Source organism: Gymnodraco acuticeps, unplaced genomic scaffold, assembly GCF_902827175.1.
Source record: "Gymnodraco acuticeps unplaced genomic scaffold, fGymAcu1.1, whole genome shotgun sequence".
Taxonomy (NCBI): domain Eukaryota; kingdom Metazoa; phylum Chordata; class Actinopteri; order Perciformes; family Bathydraconidae; genus Gymnodraco; species Gymnodraco acuticeps.
The window spans coordinates 186,657-212,525 of NW_022990558.1; the positions used below are offsets into that span (position 1 = coordinate 186,657).

General features: G+C 40.4%; 1 protein-coding gene and 1 long non-coding RNA gene across 3 annotated transcripts; one reads left to right on the forward strand and one right to left on the reverse strand.

Annotated features, from left to right (window-relative positions):
- grb7 (growth factor receptor bound protein 7) lies at positions 1-25,632 on the forward strand. Its single transcript, XM_034227576.1, has 15 exons — positions 1-183; positions 3,982-4,156; positions 5,095-5,212; positions 17,348-17,504; positions 18,350-18,471; positions 19,506-19,580; positions 20,337-20,474; positions 20,954-21,064; positions 21,364-21,462; positions 21,577-21,660; positions 21,764-21,880; positions 22,714-22,771; positions 22,870-22,957; positions 24,023-24,116; positions 24,231-25,632. The coding sequence occupies exons 1-15, from the start codon at positions 132-134 to the stop codon at positions 24,375-24,377; spliced, it is 1,635 nt and encodes a 544-aa protein (XP_034083467.1). The 5' UTR covers positions 1-131; the 3' UTR covers positions 24,378-25,632.
- Positions 20,162-23,020, reverse strand: LOC117553573. 2 transcript variants are annotated; one of them, XR_004570162.1, is made up of 4 exons: positions 22,851-23,020; positions 21,721-21,873; positions 21,556-21,630; positions 20,162-21,097 (listed from the first exon to the last, which is right to left on the reverse strand). It is a non-coding gene; the product is annotated as an uncharacterized LOC117553573 (long non-coding RNA). The 2 variants fall into 2 exon arrangements; XR_004570161.1 differs by having other exon boundaries at positions 21,556-21,873.
- Positions 25,633-25,869: the final 237 nt, after the last annotated feature.

Sequence of the window (25,869 nt, forward strand, 5' to 3'; positions counted from 1 at the left end):
ACACCTGACGGACAGACTCCGCCTCTACACTCAGATAATGTTGTTGGCACTTTAGTAGTGGCGCGGCATCCTGTTTCTGTGTGCCACACGTAAGAACAGACACAAAGTCCTGCATCACGTTTTTGGCATTAATGCAATGGCGGACAGCTGAAAACCTGCCGCCTGACAACGCACAGTCTACAGGTAAGTGTTGCATTGTGCTAACAAGCTAGCCCAAACAGGTGCAGGCTGGTTTTAACCTCAAATATAACGTTTATTCAAATAGATGTTGTAGCCGAAGTTAACCGTATTGTTCTTTATCTCGGTGTCATTTTAGTTAAATTGTTTTTATCCCAAAGGTATTTTAATGAGAAAAGGTGAGTCATTTTCTTCAGTTTCAGTATTAGGTTTTGGAGCTGTGTGACAACACCTGTGTTAGCCTAGTCAAGAGTTTAGGCTTTTAGAACTACCAGTAGTTAGTCCTTTCCACCCTCCGTTTACAGATAAATAAGAGACACATGTTCCAGAGAAATAACATTAATTTATTATTACATAACATGATAAGCTCTTAGTGTTCTGCGGACTTGTATTTAACTCTAGTTATTTCAGCTCACAAGGTCTGTTAGTCACTCAATGAGCTTTAGTCAAATAACAACATTTTATACTAACATGTATTGTCAGCAATTTAGGTTATTCATTGAAATTAAATAGAGTATATATATAAATACATATACAAATATTCACTGATACAAGCTTCTATCTAGACTGTAATGATTTGATGATTTGTTTGTACTATGTGACAATTTAGCCCATGGGGTTCCCGAGGGGGGGTCGCGAGATGATTAAAATAAAAAGATAAATAATTAAAAAAGTATTATTATTATCCAGTGTTTCCCACATCATTTGATTCTATTTGTAGGGGCACCGCAAATAGACAAACTATAGCCTAGTAAAATAAACACCTAAATGTATATTTTGTACATTTCCCTTCCAAAAGCCTGAAAGAAAACATGTTATGGAATCAAAATAGCACAACATATCAAAATTGACCAGTGCATGAAAAACGATGTTTTTGCCTGCCGTGTCTCGCCTTAATGAGTGAGACACACCGGAGTTGAGGATCTGTGGGGGTTTTATGTCGATGTATGGGAAACACTGTTATTTGTATTACTATTATTAACGTGTGCATAGACATTTTCCAGGGACGGACTGGCCATCTGTAGAATGTCTACTGTGTCATCTGTTGATACTCTTGAGCAAGTATTTATGTTGGTGCTGCCTCAGTCAAACTACACACCTAGAGATGGCTTTTCGTGACAACAACAATTACATCATAAAAAAGACTGATCACATGAACAGACAATGCTACGATTAAAAACAACACTGTTGAGTCACACTATCGTTACTGAAAATAGACTTTGGTGGCGCAGAGCCAGAGAACTATTACAAACCTGAATTTACACACACACACACACACACACACACACACACACACACACACACACACACACACACACACACACACACACACACACACACACACACACACACACACACACACTACCTGCTGCGGGTGTATGCGTCATTGGAAAATAAATGATATTTCCCTAAATATGAACACTTTTTCATAAGCCTTGAATAATGTCACCTTTCGTTAACTTTTCTCAAACTTTGTTCTTGTCTAAAAGCCAAGTTTGTTTACATTGCTATGAGTTATCAGCTATCGAACAGCAAATGCAGTTCAAGTTAATAGTGTGAACATTTGATTTGTCACTGTAGAATGGGAAATTCACAGACTGACAAGGTTTCAACATATAACAAGTCTTACACATAAAAAATGATTAATGAGAAAGTATGTAAATTGGATTTAACTATGACGATCACTTGGTTTTGTTGTCTGACAAACCTCTCGTGCAAATTAATATGTTATGGGTGTGGATTTATTAAGTTTAGAGCTGATATTACACGCAATTTAATAATACATCTCAATCAATCAATCAATGTTTATTTATATAGCCCAATATCACAAATGTTACATTTGTCTCAGTGGACTTCACAGTGTATACAGAATATCAGTATGACAATACGACACCCTCTGTCCTTAGACCCTCACATCGTACAAGGAAAAACTTCCGGAGAAAAACCCATAGTTTAAAGGGAAAAATGGGAGAAACCTCAGGGAGAGCAACAGAGGAGGGATCCCTCTCCCAGGACGGACAGACGTGCAATAGATGCCGTGTCTAAATTGAAAAGATAATACATTTGCAACATAGGTAGTCCAAATGTTTGGAAATGCATGTGTGTATAATAGGAAGATGAATCCACGAGGATATCCATCCAGGACCTATGATCCAGGACCACAGCCACGACTCAAGATCCAGGGCTCGCGATGCAGGACACAGGACCGCAGGATCATCCATGACTCCGGATCCCGGCGTATATAGACACCAAAAAGAAAGACATTTGGGGAAGCTGGGTTAATCGGAACATGAGAGTACACAGGTATAGACAGAGAGAAGGAAGAAGTAAGATGTCCCCCGACAAACTAAGCCTATATCAGCAAAACTAGGGGCTGAATCTAATCAGCCCTAACTATAAGCTTGATCAGCTTTATTACATCTCTCATACAAGTTGCGTTCTCTCACATATTGCAATGCTCTTAGAAATCCTTATCTTAGAAAAACACTTGCTGCAGTCACATGATCTAATGACATACCCTGGGAGAAGGGCTGCAAAATTATTAAAAATTGTATCGAAATCTTAACATACATTTCTGCAAAATTCGAATATTTTGAACGCTAGATATGTGTTAAAGGGGTCCTGTTATGCTCATATGCCTTTACTGTGACATGTCTCCATGTTTTAATGTTCAAAAAGCTTGTAGCATATCCCTCCGAAATATGGTCGTAGACTTTACTGATGATTTAGATGTGTATTGAAACTCCAGAGTCAACGTAAGAGCTTGTGCCTCTTCGGGGGGGTGCTAACATTTAACCATACACTTTATTATTTTCTTTCTCCGTCGTTATATATAGAAGATACTTTTCTTTTCTTTACGTTGTTTCTATAGCAACAACAACTTCCTGTCAACAACGTAAACTCGCCTTCAAAATAAAAGTATCTAAATAAAACAGGAATTTAACCTAAATTACATTTAAGATGTATATAAAACTGCAACGAAAGCAACAAAAACAATGCAACATCCCCTTCAGTCTCACAGAACACAAATTCGGTTATTTACAAAGCTCTTTCTCATACTCCACCTCTTTTCACCCTCTGTCTGAAACCAAAGTCTGCTCTGATTGGTTAGCTGGCCGGCTCTGTTGTGATTGGTCCATCGCTTAGAGATGTTCTGCCCCTTAGTATATCACGTACAATGTGTTGGTGCACTAGTCAATAGAATAGCAAGTGTTATGTAGCGATGTCACTATGTTACTGAAGTAAACAAAGGACTACAATGGAGGCGTTTCAGGAAAGAGGGGAGTATGTGGGAAAGAAACTCCCTCTGGAGAGGAAATTGGGGATTTAAGCCTTCACAGACCATTTACATGCACAAAAAACATTTATAAAATACTACAGGAAAGGGAAAAATCAAATATGCATAATTGGGCCTCTTTAAAATAAAATGTGTAATCGAGTAAAATGGCGCTGCAAGGATATTCAAATCATATTCTGTAGACTTAACAAAACATAGTTGTTTGGGACAGATCCTCTCAAAGGAATTACACCATAATAATTATATATATTTTTCAATGGGGGCTATTAATTATATCACGATCGCAAAATCAGTGAAAATAGTGGTAATAAGTTATTGTTCCAAATCGTGCAGCCCTCGCTGAGTATCAAGTAAACATGGAAGGCCACAAAGACAAAAGAATACATTGCATAAAATCTTATATATTTTCCTAAAACTCCTAAAAATATTCTTAGTTTCAACACTTATAATAGGTTGCTTATGTTAGAATATCATAAGTTTAATAATATGACTCTTCCTTCCCTCAGGTAACATGATGGAAGTGGCAGGTCCCTGGACAGAGGTGTTTGAGGGCTCGGAGATGAAGGACATGTCCGATGGAGCAGAAACGTTACTGGGGAGCTCCACCCTGACCCTGGCTCCTCTGGTACCTGAGTCTCCTTCCATACGGCGCTCCCAACCCATCCTGATCACCGTAATCAGGTACAACCAGCAGCAGTGCACACAGGCAGAACGCATTACTCACTGGTTACTCAATATTAACGTGCATGCAGAAAGTGAGTCAATTGTCTTCTGAACTTGCGTATTGACCCAAGTATGTGACTCAACTTCAGGCCAAAAGTCCTCTGACGTGTACAGCAGTTTCTGGTAAGACAACTCAAGGAAGAGTTAAAGAGGCTAGGCATATGGAAAAGCATTGAAAGGAGGAACATCTTTTTTTCCTTATGGCATTTCAAGGAAATAATTCCACTAGTGTTAGTACACATGCTTACATGTGCCTTTGTTCTACACTTTTTGTGACTGATAAGAGATTTGTTTCTGTTTCACTTCCCTGTGTCTTTACATAATAGCTTGTTACAACGTATTATCTAGTGACTGGCTTGTTCTCTGACAATATAACCAAATGCTGTATTCAGCCAATGCAAGCCAAGATAGGGAAGTGTTGTTACTCTCTGTGTGAAGTCCAAATACACAAAAGATCTCTTATGTGGACAAGTGCAAGCATTTGATTTTGAAACACACATATACCTTGAAGAGGCTGAAATTATTTGGATTTTTCTTATTGTAAAAAAAAAAATCGAAACAAAGGACCAAATCAATCATGTGTAAGCCTGTATCTTGACACTAGCTGAGTTGATCACCCCATCCCATTAGTTCCTCCTGAAGACATTCATCTGTAAAGGTACAATCATCAATATTTTCAGCGTCGGTTTAATACATTACAGTGTATTCATGGACTCATATGGTGTTTCTCATTGATAAAACACTTGTCAGTAGATATTGTTTTGGTCTCCTCATGGGATTTGTCAACAATAAACACCACCACCACTTGTATAGCATGTATGGTAAAATAATTTTCTTTGCAATTTATCTTGGCTGCTCCTAACCTTTTTTTGTGTTCTTTTTAACTTTGTTTCCAGGGCCAAAGGCGTAGAGCACTTCTCTTCCTCGATACCCAACCCCTTTCCAGAGCTGTGCAGCCCCTCCAAGTCTCCAGTGCTCAATAATTCCCTTCCACAACTGTCCAGTAACAAACATGTAAGTTCAAAGCCTTGTTGGTAAGCAAGTCTTTTGCATCTTTTAATGGTTTCATATTTTCACACACTGAAGTGTGACTCAGGATTAAGGTGTCTAGATAGCCTACATAAATGAGACGTTGCAAATACAAAACGCTGCAAGAAGATCAAATCACCCTGCAGACGGGCACCGTAAAAAGTGATGTACACGTCTGGGACCGGAGTGTTGTTGAAAGTTGGCCAGCAGTCGCAGAGTTAGCTTACAACATCTGTGCGTGTTTCTTTTATTTGACTCCAATATCTAGCCAGCAAGTCACTACCTCTTCTGATGTTTTAAAGTATTGCTCCTTTGCTTCCATTACTTATGTGGGCTACTATTTATTGGTTTGACTTAAAGGGACCAGCTGTTTGAGGGAAATGCTGATCCCTTTTTTTACTATATTTGTGAGCTGTTTTTTAAAGATTCAAAGGTTTTCATGCAATGAATGGATGTTAAGAAAATAAGATAACGTCAGGTTTGATCCTCTCTCATATATTTGTTTGGACAACTCACAGCTACAGTGTTAACCCCATCACACCTGCCTGTAGGCTCTGGCAGCTGGATCCCTTTAATGTGTCTGAACTTGCCTTCAAATAGTTCAGATGAAGTTCGGTTATGATTGTGACTGACAGGACGACCGTGTTGCCATGACTGCGCTGTCTTATTTTGACAAACATGCACTGCCAGAATAGACATGTCTAATGACAGTGGCGTGCCACACTGTCTCCTGTGTGTCACAAACAGAAATGGAATCGACTTTTATATATTGTTGTGTTACTTTAATCACGCTCATATGCCCCTGTATAATATAAGTGTATTGTTTAATGGCGCTTATATTATTAAAATTCCCCGACATAATACAAAGGATACAAGAAGATGCTTACACAATAAGACTTCATTTAAGAATTACATAAACATGAGCAGTGCACTGCAAATATTGCACCTCAGGTAACACCAATGAATGAAATAAAATGTGAAATAATGATAATAATAAAGATTTTAAAAAACAACAATCATTTAGTGAAATAAATATTTAAAATGTATATTCTCAGCTGTAATCTTGCTTTTATTTTCTCCGTGGTAAAGAAATGAACAAACATTTAATAATCATGCTTAATTTTAATTAATAAAGTTACCTACTGGGCACATATTAAATACATTCACGTCCATCGCATTGCCTCCTGGCTTACAAAACGTATTTATTTATGTGGCTTTGGAGCGTGAGAACATGCACAAAAGTGACTTCCTTCCTCAAGCTCTGGACGTTTAGGTGTTCATATCATTTTGTCAATGTAATGAACCTCTTTCATTGAATATCAGCTCTTTCTGAAGCTTCTAGTTAAAACTGTATTTTCACCACCGAAGCAATTGTTCAATCAATAAACATTTTATTAATTAAATTGTTTCTCTACGCTTGTTGTACAAAAATAAAATGTGATTATAGCTCACTATGCTCTCTGACATACAAAATCAGTTTGGGAGGGATCAGCAGCAATGCAGCATCTCAGATTTGATGCACAACATGAAATGCTACTGTCTGAGTACGTTTTTAATATATGAAGATCTCCACTGTTGTCTCATTCAGCTTTCTATGTATGAAGCAAATAAACTGTTCTGACTAAAAAGGAACATATGTTCTGCTTTTTAATAAAACCCCCTGTGGAGTCAAAGTGGACTGACCGGATATTGAACTGAAGGAATGTTCCTCCCCTGTAATCCTCCGGTTGATACTCAGCCATTATCAGTCCTGACGTCGGCACTCACACAACCAGTCAGGACTTGCTGATTGACAGCCGCAGGTTTCTGGTTGGGCAGGTTTGTTTTCCTAAGGCTTGCAGGATCCAGACGTTGTGTCAGACAGCAGCACGCTCTGAGGAACATCCTGACCCACGAATAACCTGCACCCATTTCACCCCAGCAGCAGAAACACAGGCACTCAGCAAGCATGGCTGCTCCTATCATCTGGAAGGGACAGTTCTTAGAGTTATGAGCTCTTCTAAGAATGTCCCTTTTTATAGCTTAGATTAGTCCCCACATGTTTGAAACACTCCACCATCGTTCCTGTCCCCAAAAAGACAACAATCACCAGCCTCATTGACTACCGCCCAGTAGCCGGTTCACAGAAGTCACGGTTCGGTTCATACCTCGGTTTGGGGGTCATGGTTCGGTACAGGCTCGGTACAACAAGGAAAAGCAAAAAAAAATCCCAAATGCATTTTTTTTTAACAGTAGTGCAAGTTTTGGTATGAAAATAAGGAACTCTAACATTTGGAATCATTAACTGTATTACACAGTTAAAAACAAACTACAAACAGTAACACACACACACACACACACACACTCAGATGGCCATATTATTTATAATAATAAATAAGCTGTACAACTAAAAAGAATGTCTTGAAAATATTTAAATAAATAATAAGAAAGTGTTTCAATCACAATCAATAAAAGGCAATACAGAACCGTATAACATCTCCTGATGTCAAAATATAAAATAAATACAATGATAAATATAAAACAAAATAAAATCTGTACCTTTTAGGAGCAATGTGTAATTAACTTGTGAGTGTGTGAGGCCATTATGCCTAAATAAAGGTGCTCAAGCTTTACTCTATTTTCAAGTTTTTCTTCAAAAAGATGAGTTTGTCTACGTTGTCAGTAGTGAGGGCAGATCTGTTGGCGGTAACTATGTCACCTGCCGTCGAGAAAACCCTCTCGCTGGGGACTGAGACTGACTCGGATGTGATTGAGCATGTTTGACGTGTTACCACTAGCATACCGCACCGCTGTCGAACAACGCCGACACACCGTCCTCGTCCGATCCACAACTCGCACCCCATCATTGTTGTAGTCCACAGGGAACCCGAAATGTTCCCACACAGCTGATTTAAAAGAAGCAGGTGGGTCTTCTAGCTCCTGTGTGTTGTGTGAACTCGCCGTAGCTACTAACTTTTCTTCTTCATGTATTGTGTTCGTTTTGTTGTGTTTTGTTCTTGTTCTTCATTTGTTATTTACGGGCGGCTGGCTTTTAGGCGCAATACCGCCCCCTGGATTATATAGAGTGTAATACTGCCCTGAGTGACAGACTTTTTTCCCAGTCGTAAAAAAAGGCGTATTCGCCGTGTGACTGCATGTGCCGAACCGTGACGTCCGAACCGTGACGGTACGGGACGAATACGGATACCGTTACACCCCTATCATGAAGTGCTTTGAGCGGTTAGTCAAAACCTTCATCACCTCCTCCCTCCCTGACTCTCTGGACCCCCTGCAGTTTGCCTACATAGCAAACAGGTCCACAGACGACGCCATAGCCCTCACCATCCACACTGCCCTCTCACACCTGGACCAGAGGAACACATATGTGAGAATGCTGTTCATTGATTACAGTTCAGCCTTCAACACCATTGTGCCCTCCAAGCTGGTCATCAAGCTCAGAGACCTCAGGCTCAACAGCGCCCTCTGTGATTGGATCCTGAACTTCCTGACGGGCAGACCCCAGGCAGTGCGGGTGGCAAACATCACATCCTCCACCCTGATCCTCAACACCGGAGCCCCTCAAGGCTGCGTGCTCAGCCCTCTCCTCTACTCCCTGTTCACTCACGACTGCGTGGCCACACACAGCTCCAACACCATCGTGAAGTTTGCTGATGACACGACCGTCATCGGCCAGATCACCGACGGCGACGAGACGGCGTAGAGAGGAGGTCGGAAACCTGACATCTTGGTGCCAGGATAACAACCTCAATCTCAACGTCAGCAAAACAAAGGAGCTGACTGTGGATTACAGGAAGCAGCAGGGAGAGGGACACGCCCCCATCGCCATCAATGGGACTACGGTGGAGAGAGTCAGCAGCTTCAGGTTCCTCGGTGCCCACATCACTGAGGACCTGACATGGACTCTTCACACCATCACCAGAAAAGCTTGACAGTGGCTCTTCTTCCTCCGCAGGCTGAGGAGGTTCAACATGGACTCCAGGATACTCTGCAACTTCTACAGGTGCACCATATAGAGTATCCTGACTGGCTGCATCACGGCCTGGTACGGCAGCTGCACCGCCCTCAATCGTAAGGCTTTACAGAGGGTGGTGAAAACTGCAGAGAACATCACCAGGACGGAGCTGCCATCCATGGAGGACCTTTACTCCCAGAGGCTTAGGAAGAAAGCCCTCAGGATTATAAAAGACCCCCATCACCCCAGCCACAAACTGTTCTGTCTGCTGCCGTCTGGCAGGCGTTACCGCAGCATCCGGACTAAAACAACCAGATTCCGAGACGGTGTCATCCCACAGGCCATAAGACTGTTAAACACCTGAACTGCTGAAACAACATCCATCTGCTACTTAGTAATTATTTATCTATTTATCTAATATATCATTCCAATAACTTGCATAGACTCTTATTGCACTATTTCACTTTTTTAAACTATTTTTCTTTTGTATTTTATGGGCTCAGAACAGTCTCATAATACACACATGCACACAGAAGGATTCACACTTGTATCTTATGATCCGCAAAAGGATTCAAACTTGTATTTCCGGATCCACACTTGTGTTTTTCAATGCACACACAAATGTGTTCCGTTTCATATACATGTAAATAAAATCCAAATACAGAAAAAAGTTTTACATATGTATTTTTTATCCTCACATATTTGTTTTCCGTTTAAAACCTCTGCACCTGCAAACACAAACCGCTTTCTGTGCACGGATCGCTGTGCATTCGTGTGTGTTTTTTTTTAGACTCCCCTGACGGTCAGCCGATTCGTACTTGTAATTTTTTCTATCTATAGCCAATCAGATGTCTCCTCCATTCTAAGCCAATCACATGAGCGCCCCCCCCACCAGGGTATGATTTCTTGGGTTCATGACACTTCATACGCATTTTGTGCTGTCCGGTCAGCTCGCTAAACAGAGGGCGGAGCATCAGGTGATCATGCAGAGCTGCGAGTCTCCGGCCCATTCCCAAACCGCCCCCTACACCCTACCCCTCCGTTTGCGCGTTCACGCGGAGGGTCCGCCATATTAAGGGCTGTTCCAAAGCAACGAGTGTGGAGGGGGAGTGGGCTATCAAGCACTCAAACAGCGAGTCTGCATCGGTGCTGACTTGAGACCGGTCTCTACCTGACCCGTCTCAACGCTGTGTGTGTCCGTCAGGAAACAAGCTGTTAACAAGTAGTTCCAGCAAACATCCACTGATAAACTGCGATGTTAACAACCTCATGATAACCTCATATGTTTTAACTTAGGATCATACCTGTGTTTAGTCTAGAAAAAGGTAAATGTGTGCATTTTATTATAAAGTTGTGTATATTTACAGACTGTTGCAAACACTAAGAAGCTTATAAACATCAGGTGTAAAACTAAAAGAGCTTTACAAAAAAGTAACACAATGAAAGATGTTTGGAGTTTTATTTGAGTTATTAATTTACATTTTTTGTCAAAGAGATGCTGATTTGAAACCGTTGTTACATACAGTTACGGCATTTCCTGTTTCTTCCGGAGAGAGGGGAGGCCGTCCCAAAGCTTGCTGCTGTATTTACGCCCTCCATCTGACAGGAGGGAGCCTCGTTGAGCTGCGAGTGTGGCTACAGACGGAGTTCACTCACGTCACGGAGGGGTAGGGTCGAGGGAGTGGTTTGGGATTGGGCCTCCGTCAGACTCAGCAGTTGATCTGATCTCTCTCTCGCGTCCGGTTATACTTCACTCGCGTTTGTTACCTTTTTACTAACTGTATCTCGGCACCGAAACCGTAGTTTCGGTTACACACCGGTGGTTTCTGACTTGGCTCGTTGTCAGCCGGTAACCAGCTGCCCAGACATTTCGAGGGGAAAAGGGATGCAAACGGGGGGTTCGTGTGCCGTGGGAAGAACCTCCGTTTATTCACGTTCTTCAGACTAATCAGTTACATTGACACTGTATTGCATAGGCCTACATACAGACTAGTTACTTTTCCCGTTCTGACCACTTTCTCTATACTTTCGTCTCTCTCTTCATAACTCCGCACTTCGCCGTGGCCATCACATTTTACTCACACACACTCCAAAAACCCACAACCCCTTGCGGCTGCTACTCTTAAAGTGACAGGCCAAGCCTGTAACACGTTTATGTCTTTATGTCCATATCGATCAGATCCAGCTCACCTTATCGGCCTTTATAGAGAGCACCGATCAAACTATTAAGAGCCGATAATGACCGGCGGGGCTCCCCCCGTTGACAGTTCACTGTCTAGCACTGGCTTCTGCCGTTTTTGTGTACACAAGCATTCATCAATGGTTCGGAAAGTGGCGCTGTACCTTAATAATATAAAGGCTTGTATTTGCGTGCATTTCCTGTTCGGAAAGTGGCGCTGTACTGAGAGTGGAGGTGTCCTGAGATTAGCGCCTGCAGGCAGGCTCCATGGACCTGTCAGCTCCGGACAGCGCAAAATGCGTATATGAAGCGCTACGTCATGAACGCAATAAATCTACCCTCGTGGGGGCGCGCTCATGTGATTGGCTTAGAATTGAGGAGACATCTGATTGGCTATAGATAGAAAAAATTACAAGTACGAATCGGCTGACCGTCAGGGGAGTCTCAAAAAACCCACACACGAATGCACAGCGATCTGTGCACGGGAAGCGGTTTGTGTTTGCAGGTTCAGGGGATTTAAACGGAAAACAAATAGAGGATCAAAAATACATATGTAAAACTTTTTTCTGTATTTGGATTTTATTTACATGTATATGAAACGGAACACATTTGTGTGTGCATTGAAAAACACAAGTGTGGATCCTTTTGCAGATCATGAAATACAAGTGTGAATCCTTCTGTGTGCATGTGTGCATGTGTGTATTATGAGACTGTTCTGAGCCCATAGTATTTACTTGCACCATATTTTCTGTTTATCTGTGTTGCTCTGTTGGAGAAGCCTCTGACCTAAGAATTCCATCGGCATAACTACACTGTAGCTATGTTCGTATGACAAAATAAAGAACCTTGAACCATCCTGGTAAAGATAAGTTATTTAAAAAGCATCTAAGAACAAAAACAGTTAGGAACAGAGAAAATTACTTACAAAAGGTTTTCTTAAGCAGGTTTATGGTATATTTCTAGACCAACAACTAGGGCTTCACAGTTAATCGATATTTAACAAAATCGCTTTATCAGCTTGTGTAATATTCAAATTGCAATATTCTGTAGCTGCTGAGAGCTAGCCTACAAATCACATTCTGAAGGCATGACACTTGTTTCTTTTTTAAATCACACCATGACCATTTTAATATATTTTTCAATCATAACGAGAATTATCATTCAAAATGGTTGATCCCTGCACAATTGTAATACATATCGCAATTTCAGTATCAGTCAAAATAATCGCAATTAGTTTGTTTTCCCAAATTGTGCAGCCCTACCAACTACACCGAGACAAAGACAGTAATCAAGATTTCATCATTTTGCATCCAGTATAAAGTCATGGCTCACAACAGAAAAACATACAATTCCATGATTGGTGTTTGTTTTAGTTACATAATTAGTTACACATTTATTAAATTACTTTAGTGGAAAAAAACAAGCGATTCCTCTTATTCTCTTAGTCTTAGTCTTCGATGCACAAATTGTACTATCATAACATTTCTCTGGAGGGGGGCCTCCAAAGCTCAGTGTTACGGGGGCATTGGCCCCTGTTGCCCCGCCCCCCCCCCCCTAGTACCGCTCGTGTTCCGTCTCTCCGAGTAACAACCTGTTATGTAATTCTATCGAAAATGATGACGGGCTGTCTCTTATCGGAGCCAGCGACTATCTGCCTCTGCAGTGCGGTTGACATATTATTGGCTTCCCATTTTGGCTTCCTGTCTCATGTTTTGAAGTATTGCCAAAGCCAGGTGTGAAAAGTGTTATCACTGTTATCAAGAATAACCCTGCTTTATCCAAATAATTCAAACACTTACATGAGATGAGATGACCTCTACATATGTCAACTAGCTGTTAAGTGACCAGTGTGATATAATTGAAGAAGATTTAGAATCTTTTGAAGTCTACTTTACTATATGTCAGAAGGATCAAGTTAAACCTAATTTATTTCATAGGTATAGTTGGTCAACAGTTGCTTCGAATAGAACACCTATTACCAATTTATTTGAATATCGTCTAAACAACAATCATTTTGTGATATTGGATTTTCTTGTTGATGACCAATAAGTGATATGAAACTAGATATTGTCTAAGTCGATATGAGAGATCGCAATAAGTCTTTCCCTGGTTTTAATGGCTGAAGTACAGTTAATGGATGTCATTTTCTGAATGATCTAGCTGTTCAGATCTAATGATTATTTATCAAAATTCTCATTGTGTAATAATTTTTTCAAAAGCATCAATTGGCAACCAAACAATATCGACACAATATCATTATCGAGGTATTTGTCAAGATATATTTTGATAATTGATTTGTATTCATATGGCTACTACCAGGGGTTAATTGGGATTTGATATGTGTGGGGGGGGGGCTGTGTTTTTTTTGGGGGGGGGCAATATATGATGCCCAATCCTAAAACAACTGCTCCTGTATCAGATGCACTATTTCATGCCACCAATCGAGAAAGTAAACATAGAAAGTATGTCAAATAGACCGTCTTTTTATTAGTATTATTTAACTGGAATGAATTTACATTTGAAATTATTAATATATACACAAACATTTTTCACAAATGACAGACCTTCAAATTGCCATTTTAAGTCAACATTTCTCTGCACACTTAATCAAGAACATTAAAAAACAACTATATGAGTACAGAGACATATTATCTGAATTGATTTAGGAATGAAAGTCCACATCAATATAAGCAGTTCAACAACATTACTGTATGTACGACCAGCAACTTCATCAAATCCCAGATGGGCTGATAGGGGGAAGCCTGTGTAGTCGTGCATCTTTGTCTACAGGCTAAATGGTCTGCAGACCTTCTGGTAGCTACCCACTTCCTCACATATTTTGTGGGGTCCCAAGAGGCAAGAGGAGGTCCAACCATTTGAACGAACAGCAGTCAGGCAAGTTGTCAGCCTTTCCTACACTGCTTCCCTGCTCTGCTCCTCTGTCCTCCTCAAACTGCCGTGTTCCTCTGTCCTCCTCAGGCTGCTCTGCTCTGCTCTCCTCAGGCTGCCCTGCTCCTCTGTCCTCCTCAAACTGCCGTGTTCCTCTGTCCTCCTCAGGCTGCTCTGCTCTGCTCTCCTCAGGCTGCCCTGCTCCTCTCCCCTCCTCAGGCTGCTCTGCTCTCCTCAGCCTGCTCTACTCCTCTCCTCAAGTTCCTCCACTCCCTTCCCTTCTTTACACTGCTCTGATCCTCTCTCTTTTCCAAGCTGCCCTGCTCGCCCATCACCTGCCTTGTTCTGCTCAACTCTGCATTTAAATGTAGGATAATTAACAAAGGAACTTATGGTGAATAAATAAAAGATACAAATGGCTTTGACATACCTTTTTAAAGAAGTCTGTAAGTTTCCTCCTTTTTGCTTCACTCATTTCTGCATCATGCATACTTGCCAACCTTGAGACCTCAGAAATCGGGAGCATTTCCAAAACCACCACGGGGGTATTTTACAGGAAAGGAGTGAGCAGAGGGTGGAGTTGCTCTGTTTGCTGTGATTGTCTTCCTCACCCTCTCAGACTTTCAGTTGCGCGCGCTACTAAAGAGACGCGCTACCATGAAAACCAAACAATGATGTAGCTGTATTAAAGTCCGAGTGGAAACAGTCCTGAGTAAATCTGATTTTGTCAGAAATCGGGAGAAATATGACCCCGGGAGGAAACCGGGAGAGGGCAATGAAATCGGGAGTCTCCCGCGAAAATCGGGAGGGTTGGCAAGTATGGCATCATGCCTCACTTTAAACTCTGAAACTTTCAAAGAGAAAGGAAATAAATGTATGCATATCTCAGCTTTATGCACACACATACATAGCATCAGGCTGGGGCCAGTTATTTCATGAGAGGGGTACAATAAAAGCGGGTTAAATTGACAGTATAAAGTAATTTTGTAAAATAAACATAAAATACAATAATTAGTATTTGTTTTGGTAAATTTAAGTGACAATTTAATAAAAAAAACATGAACAGTATTTGCTTTTATCAGGTAATGAACAGTTTAATCTCCACTGTACATCTCTGATTTGATTTAATTCCAATAAATCGTAATATTGTAACCTTTTTTTGGAGGGGAGCCATAGGGGGGTACCTGGTCAGTGTTACGGGGTCACTGGCCCCTGTTTGCCCCCCCTAGAACCGCCCCTGCATAGCATAGTTTAGGAAACGGGCGCTCTGCACGGAGGAACCGCAGCAGACTCCCGCGGGAGGTGCTGCGGTGTAAAGCTCACGATCGGAGCAGAGACACACGTTCACTGACAAAGCCGACAAACTATAGCTGGTCGCAGAGATCTGCTATTCTAAAATAAAGTCAACAATATCGACCATTGGCTGGTGTCTTTCTCTTAGTTTAAGAAACGCTTGATTTGATCAAAAGTTAGTCAAACAAAAAAACGTTATTTAACTTAATGGTAGTCGAACGTAAAACCAGAATATCAGACGAATTCATGTTAAGAAACCTGTCAGCGTATTACCTATTTTTCTCCACACTTTTTCTCGGATTCATCTGTCACTCTGCTGGCTGTCTGTGTGACTGACGGAAGAGACTGTGGTCGCCAATCAGCCAAGTAGATTTGAAGAAAATAAAGAAAGGGGAAACCCGCGAAAAATTTGAAAAGTGCAAGTCATCGTCGCGTCATCTTATGTTACAGCTAGAAAGAGTGTTTTATTGATTTTTCGAATTATTAAGAACCTTAAACATATAGAAAGAAAAGTTTTAACATGTATATATTTTTTGTGTAAACTAGGGTTGTCAAGTTAACGCGTTAATAACGCGTTAACGCAAAACAAAAATTAACGCCACTAATTTTTTTAACGCGATTAACGCATGTGTATTTTTTGTCCCCGGCCGCCCCGTAGTTTCAGAGCGCATAGAGTTTAAAATACCATCTCCAAGCTGATGCTGACAGCCCCGCTCCTGCCGCCCGCTTGTGGCAGACCACACTTCCACGCTCACCGGCAGGCACCGACTGGCCATCTGGAGGACCGGGAGGGTGTGTGTATGTGTGGCCCGAGCGAGCGAGAGAGAGACATTACGTGCATTGTTGTTGTTAGCATCTGGTGCTAGCTAGCTGCGCTAACGGATATGGAGCTGTTTAAATGAAAACAGAGGAGCGACATTTCGCCACAACTGCGCCGAGCACTTGACTTTATGCAGGCAGCCAGACAGTGGGACATTGTACGAAAAGTCAGCACACTCAGCACGGATAGTGCGCAACATGATTGCAGCGTCCAGGCAGCTCCGGTTCGAGCATATGCCTTGAGTTGCACATAGCTCCAACGATCCATCTCTCTCTCACACACACACACACACACACACACACACACACACACACACACACACACACACACACACACACACACACACACACACACACACACACACACACACACACACACACACACACACACACACACACACACACACACACACACACACACACACACACACACACACACACACACACACACACACCATTTGTATTGTATGAGAGGTTCCAGGTTGAATTGAGGTGAATATTTGTAATGTTCAGAGGTTGTTGTGTTTAATATTCATTATAATATTTGTCATTGTTCAAATGATAATAAACATTAGCATAAAGCATATTTGTCCACTCATATGTTGATAAGAGTATTAAAAACTTGAAAAATATTCCTCTAAGGTACATTTAGAACAGATAAAAAATGTGCGATTAATTTGCGATTAATCGCGATTAACTATGGACAATCATGCGATTAATCGCGATTAAATATTTTAATCGACTGACAGCCCTAGTGTAAACATATGATATAGGCATGCTGCATACATTGTTAAAAATATGCGAGGGGCATGACGTCAGAGCATTTTCCTATGTGCCGGTGCTTAGCCCCGGACAGCCCCGGCCCAATTTAACCCCTGGCTACTACCTACTCTTACAATGAATGTATTTCTTGGCATGGCAACTTGAATTATGGGTTATTGCTTCTTTTACTCTAATGATCTGAATATGTCTTCCTCCTCTCCCTCAGTTGGTGAAGGTGTACGGGGAGGACAGCCACAGCAGGTCGGTGTGGGTTTCTCGAGCAGCGACAGCCAGAGAGGTGTGTCACATGTTGGTGCAGACGGCTCACTGCAGCGACCAGGAGAACTGGGCTCTGCTGGAGCTCTATCCCACTCTGGGCCTGGGTACGACTGAGCTGTAGGATAGACATAATGTTTAAAGGAATACTTCACCCACAAAATGACCATTTGTATACCAATTACTCACCCTGGGTTAGTTTGAATTCATTAAGAAAATGTAAGATAACAGGTTCTTGCATACCTCCATGGTTGGCGAAGAATAAAAAAACGTAATGAATTGAAGTTGGTGAAACCCAACAACATCAAAACAACATATCTCACAATACTCTTGCAGTTTAATCCAAGTCTTCAGTTCTTCCTGAACACATGATTTCAATATCTTTATTGAGTTTTTTTTAACGTATTTTTGACAAATACAAATAGTGACACTCACAAATACAGGCAATACTGAAATGACACAGGCTCAAGTCAGTCAGTTATTAATGTATAATATATACAAATTCCTCTTACTTTTGACAAAAAAATAAATAATAATCTAATAAAAAGAATAGTAAAAAGACAAACATAAAACTATTTTATACCGGCTTTGTACTTTGGTGTTGAAGACAGTTTAATAAGAGATGCCATACTTTTTCAAATTATTTTAAAATAATGAATGTAATTAATTGACACCAGTTTAAATAGTGAGATTTTAAAGGGGCCCTATTATGCTCATATGCCCAAAAATGAGTGTTACCAAGTGATGTCATTATGTTACGGAAGTAAAAAAAAAAGAGTCCAGTGGATGTGTTTCAGGCAGGTGGGGAGTGTGAAATACTTAATTATCTTCAAAGAATAAAGGTAAAATGGGGTGAGTAATTGATATACATATAGTTATACTTTTTTGGGGTGAACTATTCCTCTCCTAAATGGTAAAGAATGCCTTATGAAATGTTCTCCTGTCTACTCAGAGAGATGCCTGGAGGACCACGAGGTGGTGGTGGAGGTTCAGGCCACCTGGTCTCTCAAAGGCGACACGAGGCTTGTTTTCTGCAAGAACTACGCCAAGTACGAGTTCTTCAGGAAGCCAGTGGTAAGCAGCACACAGCCTTTTTTTATAGCTCAAAATGTAACAATGCAACTCTGAGAATAGAATAAAAAAAACAAGAGGGAATACATTTACATCACTTGCTTTTATATAACTACTAAAAAACAAAGTCCTTGGCGGGTTGCGTGCTGCCGCAGACAGGCTTACTTCATGCCTCAGGTATTTCATGACATCAGATCTGCTCTTAAACAAAGGTGACACTTGAAATGAAAAACTGGTTTTGATGATCCTCCCACTGGTGTTTCTTTAGAGTATGCCTCACTGTCTCCAAAGGCACTAAAGTGAATTTAATCATGGACCCACTGCATTTCACTCATAAAATGTGTCCTACACTGTGACCATGTGTCATGGAGCAATGCATACCACTGCGTCATGCACACAGGATACAAGTCATTCATAGCTGTAAATTATTTGTTAACTATTTTTAATATTAAATGATCTGCTGATTTTCTTGATTTATCAATTGATTGCCAGTCTAGCTGGACATCTCTAAGCGGTTGCCGAATCACAACCAAGCCGGCCAGCTAACCAATCAGAGCAGACTGGGCTCTGGTTTCAGACAGAGGGTGAAAAGAGGTGCTGCAGCACAGGCAGTATGAGAAAAATAAAGAGCTTTTTGAACATTAAAGCATGGAGACATGTCACAGTAGAGACACTACATACAATAATAACCTGAAAATGAGCATATTATGTCCTCTTAAAGCTCTACAGTCATTTCAACACATCCAGGTGCATACAGTATGCAAACAAAGACACCAAAAGGACCTCTTGTTTCCCTCCGAGCACATTTGAAATGTGACGCCTGTTGGTTTTGTGCACAGGTGGCTAACAATGCATGGCTGATCATTTAGTTAAGGCTTTGTCCGAACTCTATGTAATGATGTTTCATCAGGTTTCCAACAAAGGAGCATGTGTTTAATCTGCATTTTCAGGATAATCACTGTCAAAAGCAGAATCCTGCAGCTTCCTTGTCTTTCAATGAGGGTTTTATGATGACATCCTTCTGCTTCCTTTCTCAGCTCTTCTTCCCAGAGACTATGATCTCAGACAGCGCTGATGTCACCAAGGACATGACGTCCTCAGAGCTCATTCAGGTAAACCTGCTGAAATCACACCGATTCATGTAGAAACACTGGTAATCATCAGTGGACCTGTCTGCTTAAAGTTTGTTTTAAATATATTTATTTAGACACAAAGGCTGTTAAAGCAAAGGTATCTATTTTTAAATAAGTTCTATAAATTGCCATATTCATTAAAAGTATGATAACTTAACTGAATATGTATTCAGCTTCATTTTATTTTACAGAACACTGCCTAGAATTTTTTATTTTGTATTAGTCTTTACTTCTTTAAAATCAAAGAATATTGCAAAAATGAGTTTTGGCTAACTAAAAAATATCTTTTTAGAGAGATATAAAAGACCGAAAAAGCCACACATCCTAACATTCTCTGTGCTCGGGACGGATCGTTTTTGGCAATTTTTTGAAGAATAAATCAATAACCAAAAATGTCTATCAATATATTTTCTGTTTCAACCCTTGATGGGTTCAAACTGTTTATCATGCCAATTTTGTTCCCCTACACACACATATCGGAAAAATATTATCGTTTACCGAAAACAAGGTCCTCTTGCAATGATCAAAAATTAGGAAATAATTTATTTTCATGTAAAAAACTAAATCAAGGGCATATATTTTGAAATACTTGTTTTGCAACAGTTTTTTTCTATATCATAAAATATTGTGTTCATACATTTTTATTAACACAATTTTCCTTTTTCATACATAATTTTTTGTGCATTAGTAGCCTGAGAACAACAGCTCACTGTTCTGATCCCTTGTGTTCCTCAGAACCTGCTGAAGTCCGGGACGTGTCCGGAGATTCAGGGCTTCCTGCAGGTCAAAGAGCCCAGTCGTAAGGCCTGGAAGAAGGTCTACTTTTTCCTCCGCCGCTCCGGGCTCTACTGCTCCACCAAAGGCTCCTCCAAGGTCAGAGTCAAACATAATGAATAAATAAGCGCAGACTAAATGGATAAATGACACTTTTTTTATAAAATAATCTATGAAAACCCACAACCCGGCCATTCATCATCATCTGAAAACAAAGGACAAATCATGTGAGAGGAACACTTCTATCAGCAACTTCATTTACGCTTAAGATTATACAAAAATAACTTGTTCCATTTATTTTGGCTGATATTGCAATTTCAGTATGCTGAATCTTCAGCATACTGAAGGGGTTGATCTTTTTTAAATCATAATTCTCATCATCATTAAAACTGCTTATGGTGTGGTCTATACCAAACAAATCTGTTTTGTAGAATATTATTTGAAGGCCGGGATATCTTTGCATCTCTACAATATTGCATTCAAGTGGTATTTTAACACATGATCAAATATTGTGCTTCCTGTGATTTGGGAATTGTACTAGTCCATATTGCCATTTCAATAACATTTTGATCAAACAGGAGCCTCGCCACCTTCAGTATGTTGCTGATCTGGACGATCTGAACGTGTACACAGTGGTGAACAGCCGTAAACTGTACGGAGCGCCTACAGACTTCACCTTCTGCATCAAGGTAAACACTTCAGAGAGATGGGATTTTAGATGTCTAACAAAAGAAGAAATAGAAAACAGCTGAGTAAGAACAGGCAAAACAAGACAGAAATAACAACATACAAATTAAAAAAATTATAATAAAAATAAGATCAATAAAGAAAATCTAGTAAATCTGCCTCTGCTTGGTCACATTTCTCATAAAGAATGTAGAATATCAACTGTTCAAAATTTTAATTATCTGATGGACTTAGCATTTAATGACAATTGTGAAAACTAAATCTCAAAGGAGCTGTGTGTACTATGTGTGTGTTTGTACAGCCCTCCAAGAACCCTGTGCGTACTCAGGACCTGAAGATCCTGTGTGCTGAGAACGAACAGACTCGAACTTGCTGGACGTCTGCTTTCAGACTCTTCAAGGTTTCCTGTCTTTTTCCTCTTTACAAAACTGTATTTACTTAAGTATATGGGAATACAATTTGGTAGAACATCATCCTTGACTATAGCAGTAACCTTTATTTTGTGTGTGCGCAGTATGGGAAGCAGCTTCAGTGCAACTACCAGTTATCCAAGTCGGCCCCGAAAATCCTGGAAGGAAGCAAACTCACAGATGCCAAAGTGAGATCATCAGACATGATATGATTTAAGAGGAGAAATCATTGTGTAGCGTCGTCTCACATTTCTCTTCTCACACACGCTGCTTGTTTCTCTGTGTGAGCAGTCAAAGTCCGAGGCGAGCCTGGTGGCCATGGACTTCTCGGGCAAGGCCGGCGGGCGGGTCATCGAGAACCCAACGGAGGCCCAGAGCGCAGAGAGGGAGGAGGGGCAAGCCTGGAGGGTGAGGACATGAGGGGAGGGTCATGGCTGCTGAGCGGGAGCAATACAAACGGTGATAAACACTGATATGGAGGAAGTAATGACGCATGGCTGTACCTCCGTCCAGCCGAGATTCACTTAAGTCTTAAAGGTTAATTTATGTTTCAAAGATTAATACCCAAAGGTAAACAGCTTGCACACACATAGATATTTCGAACAAAGTACTACTATAATCTCAGTACTTAAATCTGGCCATGTCAAACAAAAACATGCTTACGTTTGAACCTGGTTAGCTTCATCAGAGTGTGAAGAAAAATGGCATTCATGTCATTTTTATGCAGGAGTTGGCAAACATGGTAACTTACTTCCTATAAACATATTTTTCACCATATGATAAAACTGGTGGAATATATCAGAGGTTGCAGTTCTATATTTCTATATTTTGAGAGGAGGCATGTACTAGATAGATGGTGCGGAAAAAAATCCTTCTCAGACCCTGCTCAGGTATTATTGATCACAGGCTGACTCTTTCTGACCGATTCTTTGTTGCAGGCTTTGCATTTTTTAAAGAAAGAAAAAAAGTCAACATTTATCTAATATACAAAATAGTTTCATGATTCTTCTATGACAGTATAGTGTTTAAATATTGGATTGTGGACAAACCAACACAGACCTTTGAAGACGTCATTCTGGGCTTTGGGAAAATATTTCCCCTTTTTCTGAAATGTTATAGACCAAACAACTAATTGATTATAGAGAATGAAATCATGTAGGATTGTTTAAAAAGCTAAAATGTAAGGATGTAGAAAACATCCACAAATATCTGACTGTGATTTTTTTCTTCCACTGGTGCAGAGGAGAGAAGCCCTGAGGTGCAGTCTGCCCAACTCCAACGCCGCCGCCAGACCGTCCTGTAAGTCCACATGAGAGGACAATACATCACACCTGTGGAATGTGAAATACATGTCCCCTCTCACTTTTCTGATGTTTACCGTCTGTGTCTGTCTGTAGCCATCCATAAGTCCCAGCCGTGGTTTCATGGTGGCATCTCCAGAAAGGAAACACAGCGGCTGATAGAGAAGCAGGGCCTGGTGGACGGGTGAGTGGAGAGACTGCAGGGGAGACCCATTCACTAAACACTGTGGTCTCAAAAACTCTCTTATGGAACCAAAACCCAAGTTGAATGAATTGAATCTCCGCCCAGTGTAAACCTGTAGGGAGATAGTGTGTTTGATTGGGTGTGTCTGTCTGTTTGCAGTTGTTTATTTATTTAGTTGTTTATTTGGAATACTAATTACATTCTATGAATGATCAGACCTACATTGTTTGTGCTGATTAATGACTGCATGCTGAAGATTCAATAGATTCACAGGCTTTATTGATCTCAGGCAGGATTCAAACCTGTATCCACCACAGCAGGGACTTACATTGGGCTTAAATGAGGCTGCAGCTATATCCACTGAGCTTTACAGTGGCCCTGCAGGTCATCTTTGTCGTTGCTCAAATAGTGACAGCCGTACAAAAGTTTGGTCTCATTTTCAAAAGGAATATCAGCAGAATACACTATAACTGAAACACTGAATGTAGGTATGTTACAAGATTAATAAATCCAGTTTGATTATAAGGGAGCTGGGAGGGAGAATAGATTGATGCTGTATATGAATTTGGATAAGTCACTTAATATACTATTATGTCATACACGGTTAACACTTGCAGTGTTTGAATTTCAACCAAGTAGCTGTTTAGAATCCTAAACAGCTGCTGTGCCCTCACAGGAAGTGATGTTCCCGGCTGTTAGCTAGCAAGTTAGCTTGACATTTTTTTGATCACGTTACATACTGTACTACTCAATCAACTAAATTAAATAAACAGTGGCTTCATTATACAAAAGTACAGTGGTACGTTAATTTATATGTGAAGTGAAGGTGAGAAGTGTACCGTGTTGCCGTACTTCTCAGTGTTAACATACTTATGCACTCACTAAGAATGTGAATTAGGACAGAGTACGAGATTTCATTCCTTAATGGGAGGGTAGAGGGAGACGCCTGCTTGATGTCTTTACTGCACTGAGTGACCTTTTCTAGTTTTACGTAATAAACCCTGACCAGTGCATTAAAGTAAGTTAGTATCTGAACTGTTTCTCTGCACGTGTGTTTCTGTGTAGGATGTTCCTGATCCGTGAGAGCCAGCAGCACGCCCAGTGCTTCGTCCTCTCGCTGTGCTACAAGCTAAAGACCAAACATTACCTGGTGATCCCTGTGAGTTCCCCTCAAAGAAACTCCATTCTACCACAGATAAAACACATTTGTATTTGCAATTACAAAATGTGTTAAATATGTACTTTATTGTAACTGTCTTTGTATTATCTGCAGTGCGAGGAGGGAGGCAGGAAGTACTTCACCATGGACGACGGGCTGACTCTCTTCATAGACCTCCTGCAGCTGGTGGAGTTCCACCAAATCAACAAGGGCATCCTCCCAGTGTGCCTCAAACACCCCTGTGTCTGTGTAGCGCTGTGACACCCTTTACAGCTCCTGACCTCTGCCCTGTTGATCCTTTTATATTACCTCGGCCTCAAAAGCATGTTTGTCAGTCTTTGGATTTTATTGACTCTATAAGCACAGCTGATAAAGAGCAGACTGTTGGTACAGCAGTGCAAAGTGTAGCCTGTGTGATAACGCTATCAGGTTTCTAAGACTCCTGGGAAGCCCCCCCTCCTCTCTTTAGTTTTTAAATCATTCCAGCTACACATCCAGACAGTGGTTCGTTTTTTATTTTTAATAATCGAGCCATGTTGGACAGACTTTTAGTGCACTTTGATTCAGATCCACGTGATGAGAGGTGTGAGGGCATGCAGGAGGACATTTTATTGGAGGACTGAGAGGATGTGGCCACCAGAGGGCACTCCGAGTCAACACTCAGAAGAGGAATGTGTATTTTTCAGCCATGCAATGTAAGACATGTATTTTTTGTAGTGTTGTAATCATGAACATGCCCCAGGTTGCAATGATGTAGCATGTCAATTCTCACTCCTCTGACTCTGTGAAGTTTTGTACAGTAACTTTCTTGTTGGTGCCTTAAAAACAATCTGATGTTTTAATTAGAACAAACTTTAAGTACTTTCATTGCTACGTTTGCACAATGGTGGTGAAGGGGACTGCAGTGTCTTGTGTTTAAACAACCAAATATATAACATGGAAGGGTTTTATCAGGGTGTTTTTTACCCCCGGAGAAAGCTTTAATTAAGACTTTATGACAGCGCTTTATTTTAGATAAGACAAAATATATTATTCTTTTTTAGGACGTTTTTTTTTGGTGTTTGATATTGGCTAAAAAGGTGAGCAAGTTTAACCTTTAAAGTCGTATTAGCATAAAATAGTCGGCAAAGCGGAAGTCTAGACAAACATAGAATAAAGTTAGCAGTTAGCAGTGATTTTCATATATTTAATATCGAATTACTGATTTATTGCCAGTTAACTCCTTGGGAAATTCCAGCAGTAAAATCCAGCATTTCTGACCTTTTTGTTGATTGGTGGTTGTTTGATCATATTTTCTTTTACTTTAAATATTTGCACTTACTGTTTGCTTTTTATAATGAAGGTCCATTTCTTAGCCTGTCTACAAATATATGCATTATTATTATAATTCATCTAGTACTAGGCTTACTGTTTTCACCCTTTTTTGTCTTAAATCAAAAATTAGTTTTATACACTTTGAATGTTTGTGCCTTTTTCAGACCTGTTTTATATGTTAAATAAATATTTTTTCTTAAATTGTAAATATTGTCTATTGTGTTAACTCTAAACCAAGACTATTTATGGGGCTAGAATCAGGCCAGCAGTTTTGATTAAACGTAACTTATAGTTCAAGGTTACATTTGGGAAAAATACAAAAACGTAAAATCTGCAACTGAAAAATACACCTTGAATGACTAATTATGTGAAAGAATGTTTAAAAGGGAAAACAAATATTCACAAGTGTCAGAAATGAATCATTCATTTAATCTTAAAA

What these genes read in the sequence shown, in the direction of transcription:
- grb7 (XM_034227576.1), top strand. Translation starts at nt 132, where the DNA reads ATGCAATGGCGGACAGCTGAAAACCTGCCGCCTGACAACGCACAGTCT. An exon ending in ATCCTGATCACCGTAATCAG is followed by an intron (nt 4,157 to 5,094) that starts GTACAACCAGCA and finishes CTTTGTTTCCAG; the next exon opens with GGCCAAAGGCGTAGAGCACT. An exon ending in CCACCAAAGGCTCCTCCAAG is followed by an intron (nt 20,475 to 20,953) that starts GTCAGAGTCAAA and finishes TTGATCAAACAG; the next exon opens with GAGCCTCGCCACCTTCAGTA.